General features: G+C 35.0%; 1 protein-coding gene across 2 annotated transcripts in view; it reads left to right on the top strand.

The window, feature by feature from the left end:
• The window catches only part of TMPRSS15 (transmembrane serine protease 15), a 137,876-nt gene that overhangs the window by 63,411 nt on the left and 49,408 nt on the right, over nt 1-25,057 (top strand). For both annotated transcript variants that reach the window (XM_070455233.1, XM_070455231.1), the window contains 6 exons: nt 3,700-3,805; nt 4,116-4,266; nt 6,610-6,745; nt 13,758-13,847; nt 17,403-17,528; nt 19,668-19,808. In XM_070455233.1, coding sequence (XP_070311334.1) covers nt 3,700-3,805; nt 4,116-4,266; nt 6,610-6,745; nt 13,758-13,847; nt 17,403-17,528; nt 19,668-19,808 — 750 coding nt within the window. The remainder of the gene's footprint in view (nt 1-3,699; nt 3,806-4,115; nt 4,267-6,609; nt 6,746-13,757; nt 13,848-17,402; nt 17,529-19,667; nt 19,809-25,057) is intronic.

The following is a 25,057-nucleotide window of genomic DNA, read 5'->3' as shown; positions in this document are numbered from 1 at the left end:
TATGAGATGAGTAACAAAAATTTCAGAAATGAAGGAGTCACAAAAGCGCTAGAAGAGATGAAGAAAGTATTTTTTGTTGGACTTTCTCAATGAAATCATAATCATTCCAACACTTGGGGGCTAGCTAGCACTGTATAGTAGTAAGGATCATTAAAATAGAGGCCCTGAAGTCATAGCTAGGTTCACATTTGAGCTCTGCCATTTAAATCTACTCTGTTAGATGACTCATCATCATTAATCATCTTATCATCTATCTCAGTTTCCTCATCTGGAAGCTGGGTTGATGATAATAGAACCTGACTTTGGAGGAATATTATGAATATTAAATTAATATGTTTTTAAAAATCTTAGGAAAATGCCTGGCATATGAAAAGTGCTTTATACATATTAGCTATCATAACTATTTTGTTTGCATACCACAGAAACATTCAACAGAAACAAACTGGCTGTGGTACTGTTCTAAATATTATGCCAGAGAGGAAAATAGTTATAGATTCAATTTTCAAAAGTATATTAAGTCTGTGGGATATCTGCATTTTATTTAGCTTATAAACCTATCCTAAAATAAGAGTAATTTTAGTGTTTCAAAGTAAAACTCTCCTTATTTCCTTATCTTTCCTGTGATGTTGAATTTCAGAAAATAATTTTTAATATTTTACTATTGAGAGAAACTGGCTGAATTTGCACCATTCTCAATCTAAAACTTTTGATATTTATATATCAGATTCAGTTAATTTTATATGAACCCAAAAATTACAAAGTGATTCTTAGAATAGTATTTTCGTCTTGAAAGGGCTCTCCAGGTTTCCAGAAAGTTCTACTCTGTCTGCAGTCTCTGCTGTCTTGGAAGTTGGAGTGTTTGGGGGACAGAGGTTAGGTTCAGTTCGTGAAGAAATAAGCAGAATAAAGGGATAGATAGAAGTTGTAAGAGAAACTGGCTCAGAAAAACTCACTGAATGCTTAACTTACAAATTTTGAAGCTAACTCTTGGTATTAATTCCAAGAACTCTCAAAGATATTTTAAAAGAATTATCATTTAACCTATAAGTCCCCATAGGGTTGTGGAAAATACCTATTTAATCATTTCAATTGTGTAGTACTTTAATAAATTTTAAAATAAAAAGCCAGTCAAATTAATGTAGCATGACTATATTAAATAATATTTATATAATCCAGACAAGAAAGCCTTCCTCAGTGATCAATGCAAAGAAATAGAGGAAAACAACAGAATGGGAAAGACTAGAGATCTCTTCAAGAAAATTAGAGATACCTAGGGAACATTTCATGCAAAGATGGGCTCAATAAAGGACAGAAATGGTATGGACCTAACAGAAGCAGAAGATATTAAGAAGAGGTGGCAAGTATACAAAGAAAAACTGTACAAAAAAGATCTTCACAATCCAGATAATCACAATGGTGTGATCACTCACCTAGAGCCAGACATCCTGGAATGTGAAGTCAAGTGGGCCTAGAAAGCATCATTACGAACAAAGCTAGTGGATGTGATGGAATTCCAGTTGAGCTATTTCAAGTCCTGAAAGATGATGCTGTGAAAGTGCTACACTCAATATGCCAGCAAATTTGGAAAACTCAGCAGTGGCCATAGGACTGGAAAAGGTCAGTTTTCATTCCAGTGCCTAAGAAAGGCAATGCCAAAGAATGCTCAAACTACTGCACAATTGCACTCATCTCACACGCTAGTAAAGTAATGCTCAAAATTCTCCAAGTCAGGCTTCAGCAATATGTGAACCGAGAACTTCCAGGTGTTCAGGCTGGTTTTACAAAACGCAGAGGAACCAGAGATCAAATTGCCAATATCTGCTGGATCATTGAAAAAGCAAGAGAGTTCCAGAAAAACATCTATTTCTGCTTTATTGACTATGTCAAAGCCTTTGACTGTGTGGATCACAATAAACTGTGGAAAATTTTGAAGGAGATGGGCATACCAGGCCACCTGATCTGCCTCTTAAGATATTTGTTTGCAGGTCAGAAAGCAACAGTTAGAACTGGACATGGAACAACAGACTGGTTCCAAATAGGAAAAGGAGTACGTCAAGGCTGTATATTGTCACCTTGCTTATTTAACTTATATGCAGAGTGCATCATGAGAAACACTGGGCTGGAAGAAGCACAAGCTGGAATCAAGATTGCCAGGAGAAATATCAATAACCTCGAAAATGCAGATGACACCACCCTTATGGCAGAAAGTGAAGAGGAACTAAAAAGCCTCTTGATGAAAGTGAAAGAGGAGAGTGAAAACCTTGGCTTAAAGTTCAACATTCAGAAAACTAAGATCATGGCATCTGGTCCCATCACCTCGTGGGAAATAGATGGGGAGACAGTGGAAACAGGGTCAGATTTTATTTTGGGGGGCTCCAAAATCACTTCAGATGGTGATTGCAGCCATGAAATTAAAAGACACTTACTCTTTGGAAGGAAAGCTATGACCAACCTAGATAGCATATTAAAAAGCATAGACATTGCTTTGCCAACAAAGGTCCATCTGGTCAAGGCTATGGTTTTTCCAGTGGTCATGCATGGATGTGAGAGTTGGACTGTGAAGAAAGCTGAGCACCGAAAAATTGATGCTTTTGAACTATGGTGTTGGAGAAGACTCTTGAGAGTCCCTTGGACTTCAAGGAGATCCAACCAGTCTATCCTGAAGGAGATAAGTCCTGGGTGTTCATTGGATGGACTGATGCTGAAGCTGAAACTCCAATACTTTGGCCACCTCATGGGAAGAGTTGACTTGTTGGAAAAGACCCTGATCCTGGGAGGGATTGGGGGCAGGAGGAGAAGGGGACAACAGAGGATGAGTTGGCTGGATGCCATCACCGACTCAATGGGCATGAGTTTGAGTAAACTCCGGGAGTTGGAGATGGACAGGGAGGCCTGGCGTGCTGCGGTTCATGGGGTCGCAAAGAGTCCAACACGACCGGGCGACTGAACTGAACTGAACTGAATCCACACAGAGAATTAAGAAAATGTACCAAGTGTCTTTCTTTTATCTAAACTTCTAACAAGTCTTTAACATCACATATGAATATAAATATAATACACGATGGAATACTCTAAGTGACCTCAGAGAAGTACAAGTGTAACTAAGAATTCAAGAGCCACATCTAGTTGGGAAGACCAAGAAGGATTTTCTGAAGATGTTAATTTGGCTTAAATGACCTCAAAAGTTAGTCACAGGTACAATTGTAAGGGAAACTCCAATAGAAGGAATTGAACTTTCCCTTCAAATTTGTATTTAAGTGCTTGCCTTAAGTGAGTTAGTCCATCAGCATATCTAAATATCTTCATGGTCCTATTGTCTCTAAAGGAGTGAATACTCAAAACATTTAATAAATTGGAACTAAATTGGTATTTGCTCAAAATAGTAAGATGAAACAGTCATGTGAACTCTTAGAAACTTAGATTTTGTTATATCCTTAGGGATGTTCCTGTTCAAGGCTATTGGGAAGTCCAAAGTTGAGAAGTGACTTTTTAAATAGCAATTGATTATGGAAGTTGTCTTCTGGCTTCTAGTATAGCTCCTTTCCCTTCTAGCTAAACATGTTTCTTTATATTTTCATGTTAAAGTTGTGCTTTCCTGTTTATGAATTACATAGAAGGAAAGCACAACTGTCATTTCACACCAAAAAAAAAATCATTAATGTTTAAGTGAAGCAAAATATTTTTGTTGGTTTTTTACAGGATTTTACATTTCCACCCCAACTGGACCAGGAGGAAGACGAGAAAGAGTAGGACTTTTAACTCTCCCTTTAGATCCCACTCCCAATCAAGCCTGCCTTAGTTTCTGGTATGTTATAGACACATGTTAAGTAACATCTTATTTAATGAGTGATGTTGCTTTTCTTACATTGCCAGGCTCAAATTTTACTAAGATGTTGCCCCAAGTTTTAATGCATTGGTCATTCCTTTCTCCATTCATAAAGTAGCAAATACTGAAAGCTTGCTTTTCTCTATCAGCTCCCTCACCCAAGAGAAAAGAGGTATTTGAGTGAAGGATTTAGAAGAACCCTAATATATCTACATATATGTGAATATATATATATATACATTTTCTAATGTTGTAGGAATTGACTAATTGTTGCTTGTTTCCACACTAGGTATTATATGTATGGTGAAAATGTTTACAAACTAAGCATTAATATCAGCAGTGACCAAAACATGGAGAAGACAATTTTCCAAAAAGAAGGAAATTATGGACAAAATTGGAACTATGGACAAGTAACATTAAATGAAACAGTGGAATTTAAGGTGGGCAAAACACTTTATAATCATGTATTTGTGTTATAAAATGGTGATACAATTATAGTTTATGGTGATATATGAAAAACAATTTACTTTCTGGGTATGGCTAAGTCATTTTCTCTTCTTTCCTGATCTTCCTCTTTTTTTATATATTTGAGTGCCTCTATTTTCAATTATTCACTGACATTAAAAACCACTTACTGAGGAACAATTTACTACATGGAAGTACTACTTATAATGAGCCATAAAATTCATAGAAAACTCGAAGGATATTTCAGCTTTCTTCAGCAACTTTCTAGCACAAGCCAACCATGTCTTCCTATTCCACTGCCTAACTAGGTCTTCCAGCTTTTCAAGATCACCACCTAAATGACCCCTACACTTTTCTAGGGAATCATCTTTTCCTGTTAGAACATCCACACCCACCAATATCCACACATGCTGCCCCATTCTGACTTAATCACCATATATTTCCTCTTGAGACAAGTTCTATGAGCTGTATCATTGGGAAGTCTCTGATCATTTATTTCACTTAAGGGTGAATTAATTTTTCACATAGCAGCTTAATATGTTCTCTTCCCAAGGGTGTTTGCAATTAAAATATAGGATCATATAAGCTAATAGCTTGACCAAATTAACAATGTTTTAATTGGGCAATTTCAGATACAAGAGTATAACTTTCAGAAGATGTATGTTTGGACAGACATTGTCATCAGTGAAGATTCAGTGCTTTCCTGTGACTTGATAAAAAGCAGGCGATAATCAATGACTCTCATGTGTATTCCTCCCAGCTTTCTTTTTTTTCCCTATCCTCTTTCCTTATCCTCTTCTGATTCTATAATTCTGTAAAGTTTTCTTTTCCACCCTCATTTTCTGAAAATTCAAGGAAAGGAAAAGGAAAATGGAATATGAAGAAACAGTAAGACAGCAGAAGCAGGAAGATAGATATTGCATTAACTAAATCTTGGGCAACTCGTGGAGAGTCTTAAAAGTCACAAACTGCATCCACTTTTTCATCAGGCAAAGTGAGAGGACTGAGTTCTATAAATATTTACACCTTGGCTTTGCCACTTGAGTTACAAAATTTTGAAAAAGTTACTTTAGTCTCTTTGACATTCAGCTTGTGTGTATCTGAAAGGAAAAGATTATTCTTACATGAAATAGTGTGTACCATGAAGTAGGTAGAATGAATGAACAAACGAGTGAATAGATGATTGTATATTGAAGTAGGTATAATGAATAAACAAACAAGTGAATAGATGACTGTAAATTCAATTTAATTAGTGTAGGAAAAATTAAATAAGATAATGTATTCAGTGCACCTTGCATAGCAATTAGCACATCAGGTATTCAGTTTATGTCTTTCTTTTCCCACACAGGAGAGGATCAAACGAAGGCCAGTCAAAAATACCCACTGTTCTTAAGAACCTAATATGTTTCATCTAAACACTGGACCTTTCTCCCAGGTCTGGTCTGTGTCCTCTGATCATCACCTTTGTAATATATCTCACACAAACTTCTCAGGTCAATTATGACCAGTACCAGCAGGCATTCCCCACTCCAGAGGATCTTCCCAGCCCAGGAATCTAACTCTCTTATGTCTCCTGCATTGGCAGATTCTTTACCACTAGAGTCACCATCTGGCTGTGAATAACTATATCATATTCATATTTTCTCTTGTTTCCTTCTCCTCTCTTTTAAATTACCTAATCACTGTGTCTTCTCTTCAGAGTTGTATGCTCTAGGGGTTTCCCTGATAGCTCAGTTGGTAAAGAATCCATCTGCAATGTAGGAGACCCTAGTTCGATTCCTGGGTTGAAAAGATCCCCTGGAGAAGAGAAAGGCTACCCACTCCAGTATTCTGGCCTGGAAAATTCCATGGACTGTGTAGTCCAAGAGGTTGCAAAAGAGTTGGACATGACAGAGCAACTTCCACTCTCTTTAGGGTTGTATGCTCTAGAAAGGCAGCCAGCTACCTGGACTTTTAATAATGTTGTGGAAAGAACCTAGAATAAGGTTGCTGTCCCTGCAAGATGATGTGTATATGTGACAGAGTACAAGGGAGCTTGACAATATCATGAAAGAAGGAGCTAGAGACATAAAGAAACTGTGACGATGTTGCCTAACACAGAAAGAAGACACTAGCAAAAATTTAGACCACCGTGAATGCATAGTTAGGAAGCTGGGCTCAGCCAAAGGACCTTGAAAAGCAATATTTCACTGTGTGATAACTTGTCCACATTTACTTGGACATGGCAGTATTGATTCTCCAGAGAATACTGGGCCACAAGAAGAGTCAATCAGAAAAGATTAAAGTGGAATCATTTTGTGTACCTCTCTGAATTACAGATTGCTTTCTATGGGTTTAAAAACCAGTTCCTAAGTGATATAGCATTGGATGACATTAGCCTAACATATGGGATTTGCAATGTGAGCCTCTATCCAGAACCAACTTTAGTCCCAACTCTTCTGCCAGAACTTCCCAGTAAGTAACATTAACATGTGTTTTCCCTAATTAGGTTATTAGTATTTCCAGGTAGATCTCTCTCTGACATATTTTTTATTATCTTGCCATAGTGCTGTCTTTTCACTGAAAATCAGAAACTTTAAGATATAAGTAAAATGGAAACTAGTAAAATATTACATGTTAAATATAGATCACCAATGAAATCATGCTGTGCATCATGTTATGCTTCATGTTTATGATAATTTTAGTACATTTTCATTTTTGAAAATAATTTAGGCCCTGATTGCCATTTAGTTTTCAATTTAATACAAACTAATGCTAGGTGTGGGGCTTCCCAACTGGCCTAGTGGTAAAAAAAAAAAAAAAAAAATCTGCCAATGCAGAAGAGACGCAGATTCGATCCCTAGTCAGAAAGATCCCCTGGAGGAGGGCATGGCAACTCACTCCAGTATTCTTGCCTGGAGAATCCCATGGACAGAGGAGCCTGGTGGGCTATAGTCCATAGGGTCACACAGAGTCAGACATGACTGAAGCGACTTAGCATGCACACAATGCTAGGTGCATGTATAAATTATACATAAATTCTTCAGTATTTGAAACCTTCATTCAAATTTTATAAATATTGCATACAAAGCACTTCATAAGAAAATGTAAGATACAGCAATAACCACTATTACATGAAAGAATAATCCATATAATATTAATTTACAAATTAATAAGTACAAAAACAACATATAACTATGTGTCCCTAAAATAAATAAATGAGAGACTTAAGTGGTAGAAGACTTTGGAGAGGAGACTGTGAGCTGGAAAAGGCTTCAAGGAAGCATTAAGATCAAGCCACAGAATGACACAAAAAAATTGAAACAAAAGAAGGAACATACCAAGTATGCCTGTATGCGTGCATGCTCAGTCATTTCCATATAATAATATTGCCCCCAAAATTGTTTTCTTGACCCCAAACTCTGGATCTAAATCACCTTTGCTTCACTGTTGTCTGGTTCTTAATATTGCATGTGTAGATCATCAGTAAATACTGTTAGGTTTTAACTAAAGCCTCTCTCTCTCTCTCTCTGTCAGTTGTTTGTTTCTTTTGGTAACAAAAACCTTTCTGCCAAACAAAATTTTGATATCAGAAATAATGCTTGCAAATGATGATGGGGCTAGCGATAGAGAAAATATCAATCTGAAATCAATAATTTGGGCTTCACAACATTGTTTAACAATAATTGTCTCACTTCATATTGTAAAGGCGTCTCACACCCTTTGAGTCTATTATATAAAACGTTTTTTATGCAAAAAATATTGCAATCATTAAAATCATTGCTGATTTGATAAATAATTGCTATGGATACCAAACATTACCAACATCTTGCTAACTGCAATCATTTAAAAAACAGACTGTCTTCACAATCTTTTCTGTTAGCTTGTTTCTCTATTCCTCAATAAGTTGTCAAGAAGATAACTTTTCTAGGTGAAAGTAACATAGTTTCATAGAATTGATATTTTAAAAGTAAATTTCATCACTATACAAAATAGAAAATTTGATAACTTTGAGGAAACTTTCATCTGTAAAATCATCTATATATAACTAAAACTTTAAATTTTGTTTCTACTGAAACTTTATCTGTTTAATGCACAGTCCACTTAATCTATTCCAACAAGAAAGAGAAAAATATAAACCTCAATGTCAAGGAAGCATGATATACCTGCATATTTTCACCATACCAAAATTATAACGGTAGAATAACTCATCTGATTTTAAAATATAAACTTTAGAATTTGCCCAGAGTGTATTTGTTCCAGTTTCCAAATGGTTCACTTCAGGGCAATATTTAGCACAGCAAAAAATGTTAATTACCATCAAATGCATTCTGAACAATTTCATTCAAATGCCATTTGCAATTGGTTCAGTGAAATTCTTATTTGAGCAGAGCTTTTCTGGTTCCAGATCAGTGATTTGTTTAAGCAGAAACAAAAGGAAACCATGGCTGACTGCCTAATAGTCTTTTCTTTGGCTCTTAGAAAGCATTTAAATAAGAAAATATTGCCAGTTGAGTAACTGACTAGCTAAGGCCATTTTTCTCTGTTGTTTCTAGGGATTCAGGTTGTGTCTTGTTTAGGGAAATATAAGTTCAGTGTTCCAAACTGCAGGGATTCTTCTTTTTTTTTTTTATTTTAATCACTTGCTGGTGCATCAGCTCTATCATTTTTGCCCTGTGACATTGGCACAAGTAATTTAAATATGAGGACTATATTGAGAACACTTTAAAAAGTAAACATTCCATTACACAAATATAATACCAACTTGCAACACAATCAGAATGATTCATCACAAGTCCTTACTAAATAGCATACATGCGTGCGTGCTAAGTCACTTCAGTCCTGTCCCACTGTTTGTGCTCCTATGACTGTAGCCTGCCAGGCTCCTCTGTCTGTAGGGTGCTCCTCTGTCTACCGGCTTCTCCAGGCAAGAATACTAGAGTGGATTGCCGTTTCCTTCCCCAGGGGATTTTCCCTGACCCAGGGATTGAACCTGCATCTCTTGCATCCCCTGCCTTGGCAGGCGGGTTCTTTACCAGAGTGCCAGCTGGGAAGCCCACTAAATAGAATAGATACATACAAAAAGAAATTCACATTTTAGCCCCTGGCTTATTTCTGGACTCTTAAAACTAATCAAAAAAAAAAAAAAAAAGCTAGTTTTAACTATTGTAAAACAGTTAAACAGTTTTTGCTACAGTTTTGCTCTATTTGGACATTATTAAGCCATTTTCCATTTCCAAACACAAATTAAAAGCTAATTTGGAAAGTTTCATGGGCTTGATATTATACTTGGAGCTAAATAACCTTTGACTCTTGTTATTCATGTAAAACTAATTAATATCTATTCAATTATTTTATAATTAATGGTCATGTAGATCTGCTTGCCTTTTATATCATTAGTATGATTCAATATTCAAACTGTTAACAAATTCCAAATTAACTGCACTCATATGCTCCTATATCAGTGCTTTTGACTATTCTATTGTTTTATTCTTTTACCTTCAAAACAGCCTACTTATTAGATCTATTATTGGCTAGATTCCTATTAATTATAAATAAAATGAAAATCACTGGAAATAAAAATTGACCTTTATTGCCACCAATTTAATAAAAATATTTATATCATGACTGGTCACTATAACCTGTGAATGGAAATAAAAATTTTGACAAACTGTTCTCCAAATTTTCTTTTTATATAGCAACCTAAACTTTTAAAATGTTGTCTGTAATATTGGACTTATGTATTACTATGATTACAAGAAAATTCCTAATTTTAAAAATTAGCCCTTTGAACATATTCAAATATCAATGTGAGTAGTATTTCTTAAACTGCACTATTATTTCCCTCACATAAAAGTAGCAATCAGAAACCTACTTTTATCGCCCTTATTTCTTGATTGAAATATCTTGTCAGAAATAACTTTAATTTGAACCCTTTTATTGTAAGTGAAAGCCTGACTCTCCTTTTCACCATACAGTAAATGCCTCCACATTGACACATATCTCATTTATGTCAGAGGTTTAAGCATGGATTAAAAATGATGTGCCTCAAGGAAAATATCTATCCCTGACAAGCACTTTGCAAAATACTGCATATTATTTACATATTGCATGCAGTGAAGATCCCTACTGGCATAGGAAGAACTTAATCAGAGAACAAATCTTTGAGAGAACAGCTCCAAGAAAAAGAAAAATGGGAGAGTTTAACAACCGTAAATGAATAGGGTTCCCCATATCAAGAAGCTATTTGACTCTCATTCTCTGGCTGAAGATGGCTTATTAAATGACACAGCAGTACCGTGATCTCCAGAATTATATTTCATGAGTCTTTGGCTCCTCTCTTAAGAAGCACATGCTACATCTCTGCTATAGCAACACTACCATTAAAATCAACTGTGTCATCATGCTTAGAATGGCTGAAAGTGCTTTTGCCAGTTTCTTTACAGTCATTTATATACCAGGAGTAGCTGATAACCATCTTATAAGGCCAATGAACAGAGATACTTACTGATCAGTTGTATGATATAAAATTATATTTGAAATGTATTTCAAAAAGTACTTCTTAAGTATTTTATTATTTTAAAAGTACTTCAAAGTATCAAATTTGCCAAGATTACTATTCAGAAGAGAAATGCTAAGTCAACTGCCTGCCCTGACAGACTTAATGATACACTTAACAACACTTTAGTTCTGATCGTGTGTTTAAGTCCTAGGTACTCATCTACATATAATACAATGTATTGTCAAGTGTTGAGAGAGGTGAACATGTAATACATTCTCCAAAATTTTGACTCTTTACTGTATGAGGAGTATACAATTTAGAAATGTTCCTGTTCCTTGAAGAGAAAATGAGAATGATGTTTAAACAACAGCATCCCTACTTGCCACACTGGGTGTGGCTAAACTTAAAAAGCAGGAAGAGCTGGCTTTCTCCCCACCCCACCCACCCATCCTTCTTCAATCTGCAGTGTTACTTTTGTCCTTGTAGTTACATTCTCCCTTCCCATCAATTTCCTAGAAGACTGAAGAAAGAATTTCAAGGCATTTAGAATTACAGAAAATTACAGGCATTGTATGTGGGGAAGAATTGAGGGGTTGTAGTGGATCCCTTTACAGGAATCTTTGCAAGACAAAGATCACACAATCAAGGAGAGGATTTGCCTCCAAGGGACAGCTGCCTGGGAGCCTCAAAGTTCCTTCGGGCTTTCCCAGTGGAGAAACTGTCCTAGCTCTGAATTACCACTTTCTTAAGAAATTGCCCTTGTTCTGAATTACCACTTTCTTTGGTTCCAATGTCTTCTTCAGCAGCCTGTATACTTTTTCTTCCTTCTAGATCTGTCCATCATTGACTTTACTTTTTAGAGATCTCATCCACCTTCCCCTCTGTCCTCCTTCTTCTTGTCACCTACCCACCAAGTGCCATTTACTGAGATGCAGTCTAAACCCTGCCTATGGCTTGGACCAGGTGGCTAAAAGGATTCCATTTAATCAACCCAACAGGAGACAGTAACATACTGTGAGATGAGCTTGAGGTTAACTGAGTTGAAGCCTTGACACTAAGTGAATGTGCAAAGCATTAGCAAGTAACGGAATACCTCGAAAGTCTGGATTGCCCATTTAAAACTGAAATAGTCATAGTAATTACCTATTTCACAGAGGTTCATTGAAAATCAGTATTGAATGTGCCAGGCATTTTTCACAAATTATTTCTGATTTTTACAACAACTTTGAAAATCTCCAATATATATCTATTTTACATATGAGAAGACCCAGTCTCAGAAAGATGAGAAACTAGCTCAGAGCAACCGTTTTACTCTGCCAACTACAGCCCATCTTCCTTTCCTACACCGTGTTCTCTCTCCAGATAAGGCAATGTGCATGGACATTTTGCAAACAATGAGTTTTTAGAAAGATTTTATTATTCTTGCTGAACTCATTTGTTTCTGGATAAGCCAGAACTCCTGGCTAAGTCCCAGGAGTTCATATAAGTGAGACCACGCCCTGTCACCTTACAGAACAGGCTATATTGGCAATGATACCAGTTTGAGCCATAATAACTGTCTCTGTCCCATTGTGCATATCCAAAACCCAAATCAAAGAATATTATTACCTACCAGCTTGAAAAATGCACATAAATTGGAAAGGATCCACATAAATAAGGCAGGTGACATGTAAATGAGGGATTAAACAAGAGAGTCTGATAGAAGGCACTGCTGTAGATGTAGAGACATTTAATTTTCTCTTCTCTAATCTGATTTCTGTGTTATTGGGAGTAAGTATACCATTATCAGGCTCCCCTGGTTGCTCAGCTGGTAAGGAATCTGCCTGCAATGCAGGAGACTCTGATTGGATTCCTGGGTCAGGAAGATCCACTGGAGAAGGGACAGGCTACCCACTTCAGTATTCTTCCTCTTCACTGGGGGCTCAGACAGTGAAGAATCTGCCTGCAATGTTGGAGCCCTGGCTTCAATCCCTGGGTTGGGAATATCCCCTGGAGGTGGTCGTGGCAACCCACTACAGTATTCTTGCCTGAAGAATCTCCATGAACAGAGCAGCCTGGCAGGCCACAGCTTATGGGCTTGCAAAGAGTCGGACATGACTGAGTGACTAAACACACACAGCCGTATCATTATCATCTGCTTTAATAATAGGAAAATATATGCTTATCTTGATTCTCTATATTCTTCTATTTAGGTTACTTTTATTCTTTTGATCTTAAATATAATATGATATTAAAAAGTAAGAACTGGAATACTTAAAGTAGCTAAGAAATTTTTACATTACTTTAGAATGTTCTTCTAATAAGCAAGATAAATAAATGTGAAGTAGGTTACGAATTTCAAAAACTTAGTTTACCTACTTGAAGCATTGTACTCTTAACTGGAAGATCGGCATTTTTTCTTATAAATTTGTGTTTAGTTCAGTCCCAACTTCACTCCTAGACAATCTAGGGTAACTATTTAGAAAGCAGCAATTTTGTTTGTCTCCCTTTCTTGACTATCAAATGCCTCGATACAGTATACAGATTCTCTACTAAAGAAAAGTGGGGAAAAAAGAAGAAAAAACAAGAAATGATAGGATTAGTTATTTACTAGTCCTTCCCATAAGAGAGAGGCATATACTCTATTTGTTCCATTACAAAGATTCATCTATTTTTTCTAAAGCAAGGAGTTAATACTTTATTTCATGAAGACTACCTATAAAAGATGCTTGTCAAAATTGTTTCCTTGCCCAGATAATTTTGGAAAATGCAGAACACTATTATGCCTTCTTGGGGAATCACAAAGAGCATAAAAATATATAAGGGTTTGAGAAATTCTTCAGTAAAGAAACCTGTTAGCCTATATTTTCCCTTATGCAAGCTCTAAAATGTATCTGCCAAAACCAGTATTCCAAGAAATAAAACTGGAAATTTGCTGGCATATAGTATTACTGCTCTAAAATAAATATTATATTACTAATGATTTTTCATTGCTTTCCTTTTCAGCGGACTGTGGAGGGCCTCATGAACTGTGGGAGCCAAATACAACATTCACGTCTATAAACTTCCCAAACAACTACCCTAATCAGGCTTTCTGTAAGTCATTTCTTTTCCAGATCATGGAAAACAAATGTATATATCAAAGTTAGATTCTCCCCTTGACACAGCAAACTAGATTACAAATTTGCTATATCTGGATACAACTACTACATCTATGAGATCACTTAATATAATGAGAAGAATAACGATGGTTAATGACTTTTTTTAGCATTTATTTGATGCCAATCACAGCACTAATGCTTAATATAACTTATTTTAGTCAGTTCTTACAATAATTTTTTAAAAGAGGTGATATTATAATAATTCTATTTAAAAGTTTAAAAAATAAGTAAAAGAGGTAGTAGCCTTATTCCAGATACCAGTCTCCTTGATAATGCATATATTGTTTCTCTTGTGCATAACAAATTTGAGTTCTGTAGTATAAGATCAGTGGAAAGTATATAAAGCAAAAAGCCAGTTGTGACACCACATCTTTTTTTTCCCCCAATATTAGGTACTATTTATTTATACATATTTTAACAAGTGTAAAAGGTGAACAAAATTATTCTATTTACTCAGATATTACCATTTCTGTTACTTTTCCTTCTTTCTTGGCATTCCAGGGTCCCCTCTGCTATCATTTTTTTCCCTGTGAACCTTCTTTAACATTTCTTTTAAAGTAGGTCTACTGGCAATGAATTCTCTTAATTTTCTTTCTTCTGAAAATGGTTTTATTTCATTTTCATTGTTGAAGGATACATTTGCTGATTAAAGGATTCTGGGTTGATAGTTTTCTGTTTTGTTTTCAAAACACTTTATAAATAGGTTTTCACTATTTCTGGCCTCCACAGTTTTTTTTTAATTTATTATATCTTTTATTTTGTATTGGAATATAGCCAGTTAACAACGTTGTGATAGTTTCAGGGGGACAGCAAAGGGACTCATCCATATATATATGTATCTTTTATAACTACAGATTAAAGAGAATAAAGCAGGCAGTGATTAGAATCCCAATATAAAGTGAAAGTATTAGTCACTCAGTCACGTCTGACTCTTTGCAACCCCATGGAGTATATAGCCCCACCAGACTCCTTTGCCCAGGGAATTCTCCAGGCAAGAATACTGGAGTGGGTTGCCATTCCCTTCTCTAGAGGATCTTCCCCACCCAGGGATCAAGCCCAGGTCTCTTGCATTTAAGGCAGATTCTTCACCACCTGAGCCACCAGGGAAGCAGTCCCAATATATCCCAATATAAAGGATGAGCTAATATGAAGGGCACTAAAAAATTCTAAGTCTAGAGAGAAGAGGCTTTTATAATAAAACCAGATAAAGCTTATATCTAGGTCATTAGTCCTAAATAGAGAAGCTCATTAAAACTGCACAGAGACTGTTTGTGTTAAAGATGAAGATTCCATGGCCCACCCTCCAAAGATTCCACACTAGTATTTTGAGAAACAAACATCTTCTTCCCCTGCCTTCCATGGCCTCTGATAGCACCACCAATCTAAATGGAAAATTCTACCAGTGAAAAAAATACCCCAATGACAGTGAAAAATGTGTTATTAGAAAATGTCAATGTTTTTTCCTTCAAATGATCCAGAGATTATTTCATTTTGATAGGATAGTAGAGTCACTATTATAGGGAGATATCTGATTAAAAAAAATAAACAGCCATTAATCTAATTTGACTTGTATGGGGAACTAGATATTATCATCTCCACTTAGCATAGAAACTATCTTTTAAACATTTGTACAAAGTAATAATGTAAAAATATGATTTGTATATTATCATTTGTACAAAGCAATGATGTAAAAGTATCCAAAAATAAGTGGAACATTGAAAGAACAATTTGGAGACATTTATTAAATTTATTAATTTACTCATGAAATATTTTTTGAGTGTTTTATTTGTTAGGTACTGAAGTAAGTAAAGAAGAAACAAACAATTCAGTCTAGATAAGGATTCAGATAAGTTTTCAGGCATCACACAGTGTTTAAGGTCCTGTTTGTAATAAGGGCAAAGACAGGAGGCTGTGCAGGAATATAAGAAGTATTTAACATACAAAAGTTCAGAAGTAGAAGACCTTGATTTTTTCTTGAGTCTTCAAGCAAAATTAAGTAATGATAACAAATGGAAATGAAATGTGAAGTTATTTCACACCATGTTAAGCAGTTTGAATTTTATTCTGAGAGCACTGAGGAGACTTTCAATGGCTTACAGGAAAATAGTGATAAAATCAAGTTTGCCTTGTAGATGGATCTATCCTTTTGTATTGTGGTCCATGGGGTTGCCTAGAGTTGGACACAACATTGTGACTGAACAACAAAAAATTCTTTTTTTTTTTTTTTAAGCAACAAATTCTATTGCAGGATCAGAGGTAGGCTGTAAGGGAGCAATTAGCCTCACAAATTAGGAGATGAAAAATAACAGTGACTTGAACTTGGATAGCGGCATTGGTGACTGAGAAGGCAATGGGATTCCAGGGATATAGGAGCTAGTATTGGCAACCTTGGTAATTGATTGTATATGGGAGGAGAGAGCTCAAGGAGGATGAGGAGGCTTCTGTTGTAGAAAACTGTGAGTGGACGATTAGTGGTACTATTCACTGAAATAGGAAGAACGAAAAAAGGAATGAGTTGGGGAAAGAGATCACTGTGTATTACCTTTATTCCTTGTTGAGTTTTAGATACTTACATTTATACACAGTAAATATTTGAATAAATGGATCTACTTCTCAAAAAAATGCAGAAGATAAGAACTTAGAGGTCATTACTATGTCAGTAAAATGACTTCCTTAAGAGTGAATGAGAAACTCATGTAGAATGAAGAAAAATTCTGGAGCAAAATCTAAAGACTAAATTATTTAAGGAATCAATAAAAAACAAGGAGTGTTTATTGACACTAAGGCTGGTGATGGTAGTTTAGTCACTAAGTCATGTCCAATTCTTTTGGGACCCCATGGACCATAGCTCCCCAGGCTCCTCTGTCCATGGGATTTCCCAGGCAAGAATATTGGAGTGGGTGGCCATTCCCTTCTCCAGGGGGTCTTCCCAACTCTGGGATTGAGCCCACGTCTCCTACTTTGGCAGGCAGTTTCTTTACCACTGTGCCACCAGGGATTCTTGATACTAAGGCTATAAATATTTTTTTGTTTTGTTTCAAAAGGAACTGCTATCATATGACATATAAAAATAATTGCAACAAGTACTTAAAGAAATATTAAAGTTTAGTTGCCCTACAAATTACTTTTTAATTACCTCATTTCCTCTACATTTAATCTTGGAAATAAAATAAATGTCATATCTTTTGACATTCATATATTTTAGATTGTAGGAGTAAAAGGCTATTTGCAAGCTTTGATGAAAGTATTTCATTTATATGCATAAAATAAATTCAATTAGAGTAAATGATCTCAAATTTAGTTGAAATTTCACTATAAGTATCCTAGAATAGATGAAATATTTCTTCACACAAACAAATAGCTTGGAATATTAAGTTTTATAAAATGAAAAAAAGATTTTTGAAAATGATTTGAAATTCTCAGAAGATTGAAGTTAAGAGTAATCAAAAGAAGTATGTTTAAACTAAATTTATTATTTATTACTTTTAAGGTGTTTGGAATTTAAATGCACAAAAGGGAAAAAATATTCAGCTTCACTTTCAGGAATTTGACCTGGAAAATATTGCAGATGTAGTTGAAATCAGAGATGGTGAAGGAGATGATTCCTTGTTCTTAGGTAAGTCTCCAGTTTATTGTGAAAGTTGTATGGCTCAAGACAGACTGATGGAGAGAGAAAATGAAAGTGAAAGTCATTCAGTCATGTCTGCCTCTTTGCCACCCCATGGACTGTAGCCTGCTAGGCGCCTCTGTTCATGGAATTCTCCAGGCAAGAATACTGGAGTGGGTAGCTGCTCCCTTCTCCAGGGGATCTTCCCAACCCAGAGATCAAACCCAGGTCTTCCATATTGCAGGCGGCTACTTTACCAGCTGAGCTACCAGGGAAGCCCATGGAGAGAGAATTTCTCAATACATGTAGTCAGTTTTTTACAAAGAGCAAAGTGAAAACACAACAGTAGAATACACATCAAATTGTATGTGGCATTTCCAATATGCAGAGCATTCACAACAATGAAAAATATTCTTGAGAATTCCTGGAAAACCAGGATTCACAGTTTTGAGTCAGCAGGTCCTAGTGATACTAATTTACTATAATAAGCATTATACTTTAGAGACTAAAAGCCAAGAACATCCATTATGCAGTTTGCTATTCTATGCATTATGTATACATTGTATGTCCAAAGATAACTATTATAATACATTTCATTTCATTTCAAACTGAAGGATCAATTATGTTTACTATGCAAAATTTTAAAATGATATTTACTGTGTGTTTCACTATTACTTTATGTCTCCATTACTAGCTGCTTCTATATAAATATCTGAGAATGAGTCAAAAATTGATCAAATTGATTCTTCCCAAGCATTTATTGATCACTAATTTTTAATAGACATGGAGGAAAAGTGTACTATTCAAGAAGAAGTTATTATACCTAGATCATAAATACCTTTTAATATAATAAAGTTCTATGAGGTAGAATGGCTAATATCTTATTAAACAGCTACAAACTTTTAAGAAAGTGTCTCTTGGTAAGTCGTGCATTAAACTATGAAAATACATGAAATGTCAACTGGAATGCAAAAGCAGCACCCTTTTCAGAAGTATTTTATCTAACTGTGCTCTGAGCGTGTGCTCAGTCATGTCTGACTCTCAAAAGCCTCCTGGGAGAGGAGAGCCACACACAAAACAAATAACAGTGAAAGTCTCCATAGACTACAGTGCCTTGTACCAGCAAGAACTGAGGAACTTCAAGTTTGATTTTCAGTACAGTTATAAATGCATTTTGAGTAGTTTCTCCATTTTCACTTGACATTGTCTTTCTAATAAACATTTCTGTTCTCGTGATCTAACAATAATCAGTTTTTATCATTTCACCTCTTAGTATTTCCATCAATCATTGAAAAGTAAATGAGAATTCCAAAAGGATCTCATAATCATTGTTTTCAAATTTATTAGCAAGAAGCTCTTTTGATACAGAATCACTTTCAAGTATTCCAATATGTAAAATATTTAACAAAATGAATGTATTTTTAAATTAACTGAAGCCATTACTTTTTAATAGGGCTTCCTTTGTGGCTCAGCTGATAAAGAATCTGCCTGCAATGAGGGAGACCTAGGTTTGATCCCTGGGTTGGGAAGATCCCCTGGAGAAGGGAAAGGTTGCCAAGAGGATTTTATTGTTTATGAAGCCCTGTAGCCCTAGGAATTAGAGAGGAAAAAATTGAATGCCACCATTTAGGTCTACATTATCTGTCTCTAACATATCTTTCAGATAAGGTTAGTGATTCAATTTATTAAAAATATCAAATGAATTTAAACAAAAAATTTATTAAAAAGACGATTTATGAAGATAAAAATTCAGACTAAATTTATTGAGACAAAAATTGTAAAAAATTATTTATATCCTCCATTATTTTATAAAGGTCTTTAACAGCAGGCAAATAATTTTCTGGGGTAGCATGAGCTTTGAATAGTACTGGTGCTAAGTTCGACAATATTATGAGTAATTTCATCATTAAATTCTAGAGCTGCAGAAACCTTAAGTAATATTGGAAAAGATCAACAGAGAAGTTGGCTTTCTTAGAAGCAGTGTCTAGAATATAAGAGAATGTACATGTTTACCTATGTGTGGGTGCTTCTTGAGCAAGCCATGCTGCATGTTGTATATGTCTGGGAGAGAGAATTAAGAAAAAGGGTGCATTTCCTTCTAGAGTCAAATGATTATCTCACTGATTATCCCATTTTCTTTGGGAACAGCTGTGTACACAGGCCCTGGTCCAGTAAAGGACGTGTTCTCAACCACCAACCGAATGACTGTGCTTTTTATCACTGATGATATGTTGGCAAAACAGGGATTTAAAGCAAATTTCACTACTGGTTATGGCTTGGGGGTTCCCGGTAAGTAGGCATGGGATTACATGGTGCCTTATAAATTTTGGAGCCAAACAATAGAAACAGCCAGAACTTAATTTCAGTGCTTGCATTCTAGTACATTCATTCATTTTTCCTCGTCTTAAAGGAGAGTTTCTTACTTCCTTCACACCTGATTAACCACTAGCTGACTTTGCTCAAAGCAGGAATCCACACGGGTGTTTCAGCAGACCTATTCACACTTCTCTGGTATGTAAAGAGTTGTGCATCTTGTACACTGAAAAGGGCCATTTTAAACTGCAAAGGGGGGCTTCTTGGCACTGTGACGAAGTAGGATTGTCCTCATGTTCCTTTTGCCAAGAACGTTTTCGGAGAACAGCAGGAAAACAAGCAAATGAGCTGTTTGAATGTCAACAACATCCAATTAAAAAATTAACATCAACTTCTCGGAGACAGTGTGAAAAGGCAGGGCCATGAGGGCAGAAGGAATTTGGTGCTGATATTTGCTGGAATGCACAGCCTTGTTGGTGGCTCAGATGGTAGAGGCTGCCTTCAACTCAGGAGACCCGGGTTCAATCCTTGGGTTGGGAAGATCCCCTGGAGAAGAGAATGGCAACCCACTCCAGTATTCTTGCCTGGAGAATCCCACGGACAAAGGAGCCTGGCAGGCTACAGTCCATGGGGTCTCCTAGAGTCAGACACGACTGAGCAGCAAACACTTTCACTTCACACTTTTCACAGCCTTCCTCCCCTATATTTTTATTAAATTCATAACATAATCAGCAGGAAAAACAAAATCGTGACCTGCCTGCTCATCATGGAGAGATGTAGATATAGTTATAGATGTAGATACAGATACAGATATTTTCATTCATATGTTTAACTCTGCATTCAGGGGTCTAAAGAGAATTTTTATGGCTTGCTGCTCCCCCTGAACTATGATTTTTTAAAATACCTCTGTCCCACCACTTAATGGTTCTCTAGGTGGAAATATGTAAGGAAGACAGAATACACATCGCTTCCTACATCTACATTTCCCTTCCATAGGGAACTGTGGTCAGTATGTCTTTAATTAGAATGTCTAGAAAAGAGGTAGGATTGTAGTATCGATCATCATCTGGCCTATTCTCTGATACTAGAATCATCTGTACAAATATCTGTTCCTCTACTCACAACTTAGACCTCATCCCAGAAAACTGTGCGCTTTGAACATTACTGCAAATGTGAAAAATGACCTGTAGCTTATCTATCTTCTGGCCCTGAATATAAATCATAACAATTGTTACTGCCCAAGCTACTCAGATGGGAGTAAGTGGTAGCTTAGGAAATGATGCTATTCTTCTGGAATTTGTGATTGGTATTAGATACACATACTTAGGATTTATAAGCAACATTGACATGAATCAACCAAAAAATCCACTAGTGAAGTAAATAAACAAAACATCAATTAGGGAAGTAAACAAACAAAAACATTAAGGCCTATGAAAGAATATACAGCACCAAAGAAAAGGAATAACGACTTTAGAGCAACTGAAAATTAGAATTTATCGTAAAAAAGAGTACATGAAAAATGAGAAACATGTAGAAAGTAATATGATTTACAATTATTTTAATTTATAAATAAAATTATTTATTTTAAATTATATTTATAATTATCTTTCAAAATAGCAAAAAGGAAAATATATTGATATGAAAATATAAATAGATGTCATATGTTTGTGTAAATATAATGTGTAAGATATATAGAGAGAGTGATATAGATAGATATAATGTATACAGAATCAAAAACTAACAGGAGATAATTAAATCACTGATTTGGAAAGTAGTAATCAAGGCAATTTTGAGGCCTCTTTTGAATTAAGTCACTTTTCTATCCCTATGGCCTATTCTCTTCTTTGAGAAGAGGAATTTCTTGTTGAAACTCTACCACAACTAGATTATTATTTCTGACTCCATCAGAGGTTTTTGGTGATGGTGTGAACTGCACAGATTTTTGGTCAATCGTATACCTATTCAAAAACTCTGACACCATAATACCACAATCTCACAAAAACACTGCACAAAAGCATGATCAAGAGTCAAAAATGATAGGTAAAGAGATGGAAATATGTGGACGTCTCTGATGTGCATACAGGAAAAACACCAACCCACAAATTGAAAGTAATAGTGATTCCCAAAGGAAGAGAGCCAATTAAAACTAACACTGAAAGTTATAATAGGAAAAAAAACAATATAATTTCTAGATCTGATTAAAGTGTCTGAAAAATCATAAAAATTTATAAGTAGGGATCAGTGTTAAAACATTTCATATTTAAAATTTTAAAGGAAAGTTTTCATAAAATTTTAAAGGAGAATAAGCAAAATCAGTTTTTAAAGATGTTAAAAACCAGTTCAGCTTTATATTTTAGTCATTTCATGATGAATATTTTAAAACAGTGGAGTGATATTTCTAAATTTTCGAGGAGAAACTTCTGCAATAAAGAAAATGTGTGACATCAGTATCATTTGTATTTGAATGAAATACAATTATGTGCTTGATTCTCTATTTTAAAATGAGCAAGAAAATACCTAATAGTTACTCTCTTGGAGAGGTGGGCTTCCCAAATTTTTTCCAAAGATGTCATGGAAGGAACTTTTGAGGAGTACTATATGCTTTCTAAATTTATTCTAATTATATTTATTTGTTATCACAGTAAAATTCATTTTTCAATGTTTATTTCCTGTAAGTATAAAACACAAAATAAACTAAAAACTTGTAGCATATTAACTGCAAATTGAGTTAGCTGTTTAATATTGTCCCATGTCTATTCACCAAATTAAAATGATCTTCGGTTTTTTCTACTTTCTTTTTTTATTGAAGTATAGTTGATTTACAATATTGTGTTATTTTCACATATATAGTACAGTGATTCATTTATATGTTACATATATTTTATATATATTCGTTTTCAGGTTCTTTTCTCTTATAGGTTATTATAAAATATAGAGCACAGTCTCCTGTTTTGTACAGTAGGCCCTTGTTGATTTTCTATTCCATATATAGTAGTGTTCATGTTAATCCTAACCTAATTTATCCCTCTCTCTACAGTAAGTTTAATTTTTATGTCTGTGAGTCTCTTTCTGTTTTGTAAATAAGTTCATTTGTATTCTTTTTAATTTTAAACATTTTTTGAAAGTTTTTGTTAGAGTGTAGTTGATTTACAGTGTTGGGTCAGTTACATAGAAAATAATAAAGACACTACCAGAAAATAATAGAGTTCATCAGTGAATTTGATAAAGTTCCAAGATACACAATTAATATACAGAAATCTTTTGCATTCTTATAAACTAACAACAAAAGATCAGAAAGAGAAATTAAGGAACCAATCCCATTTACCATCTTACCGTTGCACCAGAAAGGATAAAATATGTATCATCATTTTAGAGTCCACATATAAGTAATGTCATATGATACTGGTCTTTCTCTGTCTGACTGAAAATTGCTATATTTTTAAAGAAATGAAGATGAATTGCAAAACCAGCTGAACTAATGAGATTAAGAAAAACTAATAGCTATAGCCAATAAGGGAGTGAATTTATCCAAAAAAGTAATTATTGACCATCTACCATCTGCAAAAATGAAAACATCTTGAAACAAAATTTTAGAGAAATGGTAGGTCTTTAAGCCATATTTCAAATTGTAAAGGAAAAGGGAGGAAAGAATTATAGAAAATAGTTTGGGGAAAGGAAGGTAGCAACACCTCTTTCATCAAAAATATTACAGTTGCTGGCTTTATTTGAGTCTTCTAATAAAGTAAATACATTAGGACTTTGAAAAATATTACAAGCAATTTCTAGTCAAGATAAAAGCCAAAAGAACATAATCTATGGCTTACAACACAAAATAGGTAGGAGATTTATGGCCTAGGTATTGTTTTTATTTGTTTGCCCTTTCAAAAGATTTTAGTTACTATGATAATGTTATTTAGGCAATAAATCATTTTGAGAAAATACCCTGGATTAAAGCTAAAATGGAGTTTTCCATGACCATCACTCTGTGTTGAATATGTTGAGAATGTGGTCTCACATTCCTCTTGGCCAGGGATTTATGCTGCTAGGGACTAGAAAATGGAGTGATTGAGTCATTATCAACATAATCTTCTCCCAGAAGGATTTTTTTACACCAAAAGGCTGAAAAGAAATTACAGACACAGTGAATTGGCAGTGGCAGATAATCACACTGGTAACAGAAGGAGAGATTAGGCACACACATCTTTATGTTGGTGTCCTGCTGTGCTGGTCATTTTCGGAAAAAAGGAGCAAAGGAATATCATAAATATTCAGCATGAATGTCCTTCATTTATCTTCTAAGATATTTTAGGTATACCTTCCAAAGCACTTAAGTGGCATGTAAAACCCTTGTACAACATATTTTTTGTATCTCCTTTTTTTATCTTAGTTTTCACATTTTATTTACATTAAACTGGAGTATAAGAAATGGGATTTATTAAAATCACTCTCCTCTGAATGTCCCCTCGTTGCTCTTTTCTGAATCTCAGAGTCTTAATTTGGAACTCAGTAGTGCTTATCTGGCAACTATGGAAGTGGCAGCTGATTACATTTAGGGGTTCAGTGCCCTCCCCAGATTGTGTGGCTTGTGCCTTAGAGATCAGTTCAATTCCATTTAAAACCAGGCATATGTTGACTGAATGAGGCAGGGCTATTGGAGACCTCATAAAAAGGAGATGGGGAAATTCATTTCTTAATAATATTTCTTTTTGTCTCTCTCACTATGGGCATAAAATGATCAGAAATAAGACTCCAGAGGCCACAGAGAGTTAAACTTTTGGATTAAATTCTTGAAGTTGAATTGTTACATGCTGCAAAGAATCAGAATCCAGTTCATGTACATAAAGGGAAATTTTGAAACAATTTATTTAAATTTCTCAGAATGGGTCATTTATTTTCAGTTCAGCAGCAATAGATTATTTTTTCCCATTCAGCATTTTTTTTCAATCCAACAGACTCATCTTATGAAGATAGGATAATTTTTCTATGTTCATTTGGTATAACACTAACAGCTTTGGCTAGAGCAGAAAAATGAACTGCAATTTTCAGATATTTGCACATGCTTTCATTCATATTTTTATTCAGTTATTTAAATTTTAGTTCAATGGATACATGCTTTTTGAATTAAATATAGCCTGGCTATACCAGTAAAAGAGTAAAATTATTAATAAATTATCAATGATTAAATTATTGGCATTTAAAACTCATTTTTACCTAATGACTTTAAA

Source organism: Odocoileus virginianus, chromosome 25 (genome assembly GCF_023699985.2).
Source record: "Odocoileus virginianus isolate 20LAN1187 ecotype Illinois chromosome 25, Ovbor_1.2, whole genome shotgun sequence".
Taxonomy (NCBI): Eukaryota; Metazoa; Chordata; class Mammalia; order Artiodactyla; family Cervidae; genus Odocoileus; species Odocoileus virginianus.
Note: the sequence above shows the minus strand (reverse complement) of the source record. Positions and strands in the feature narration are given on the sequence as shown.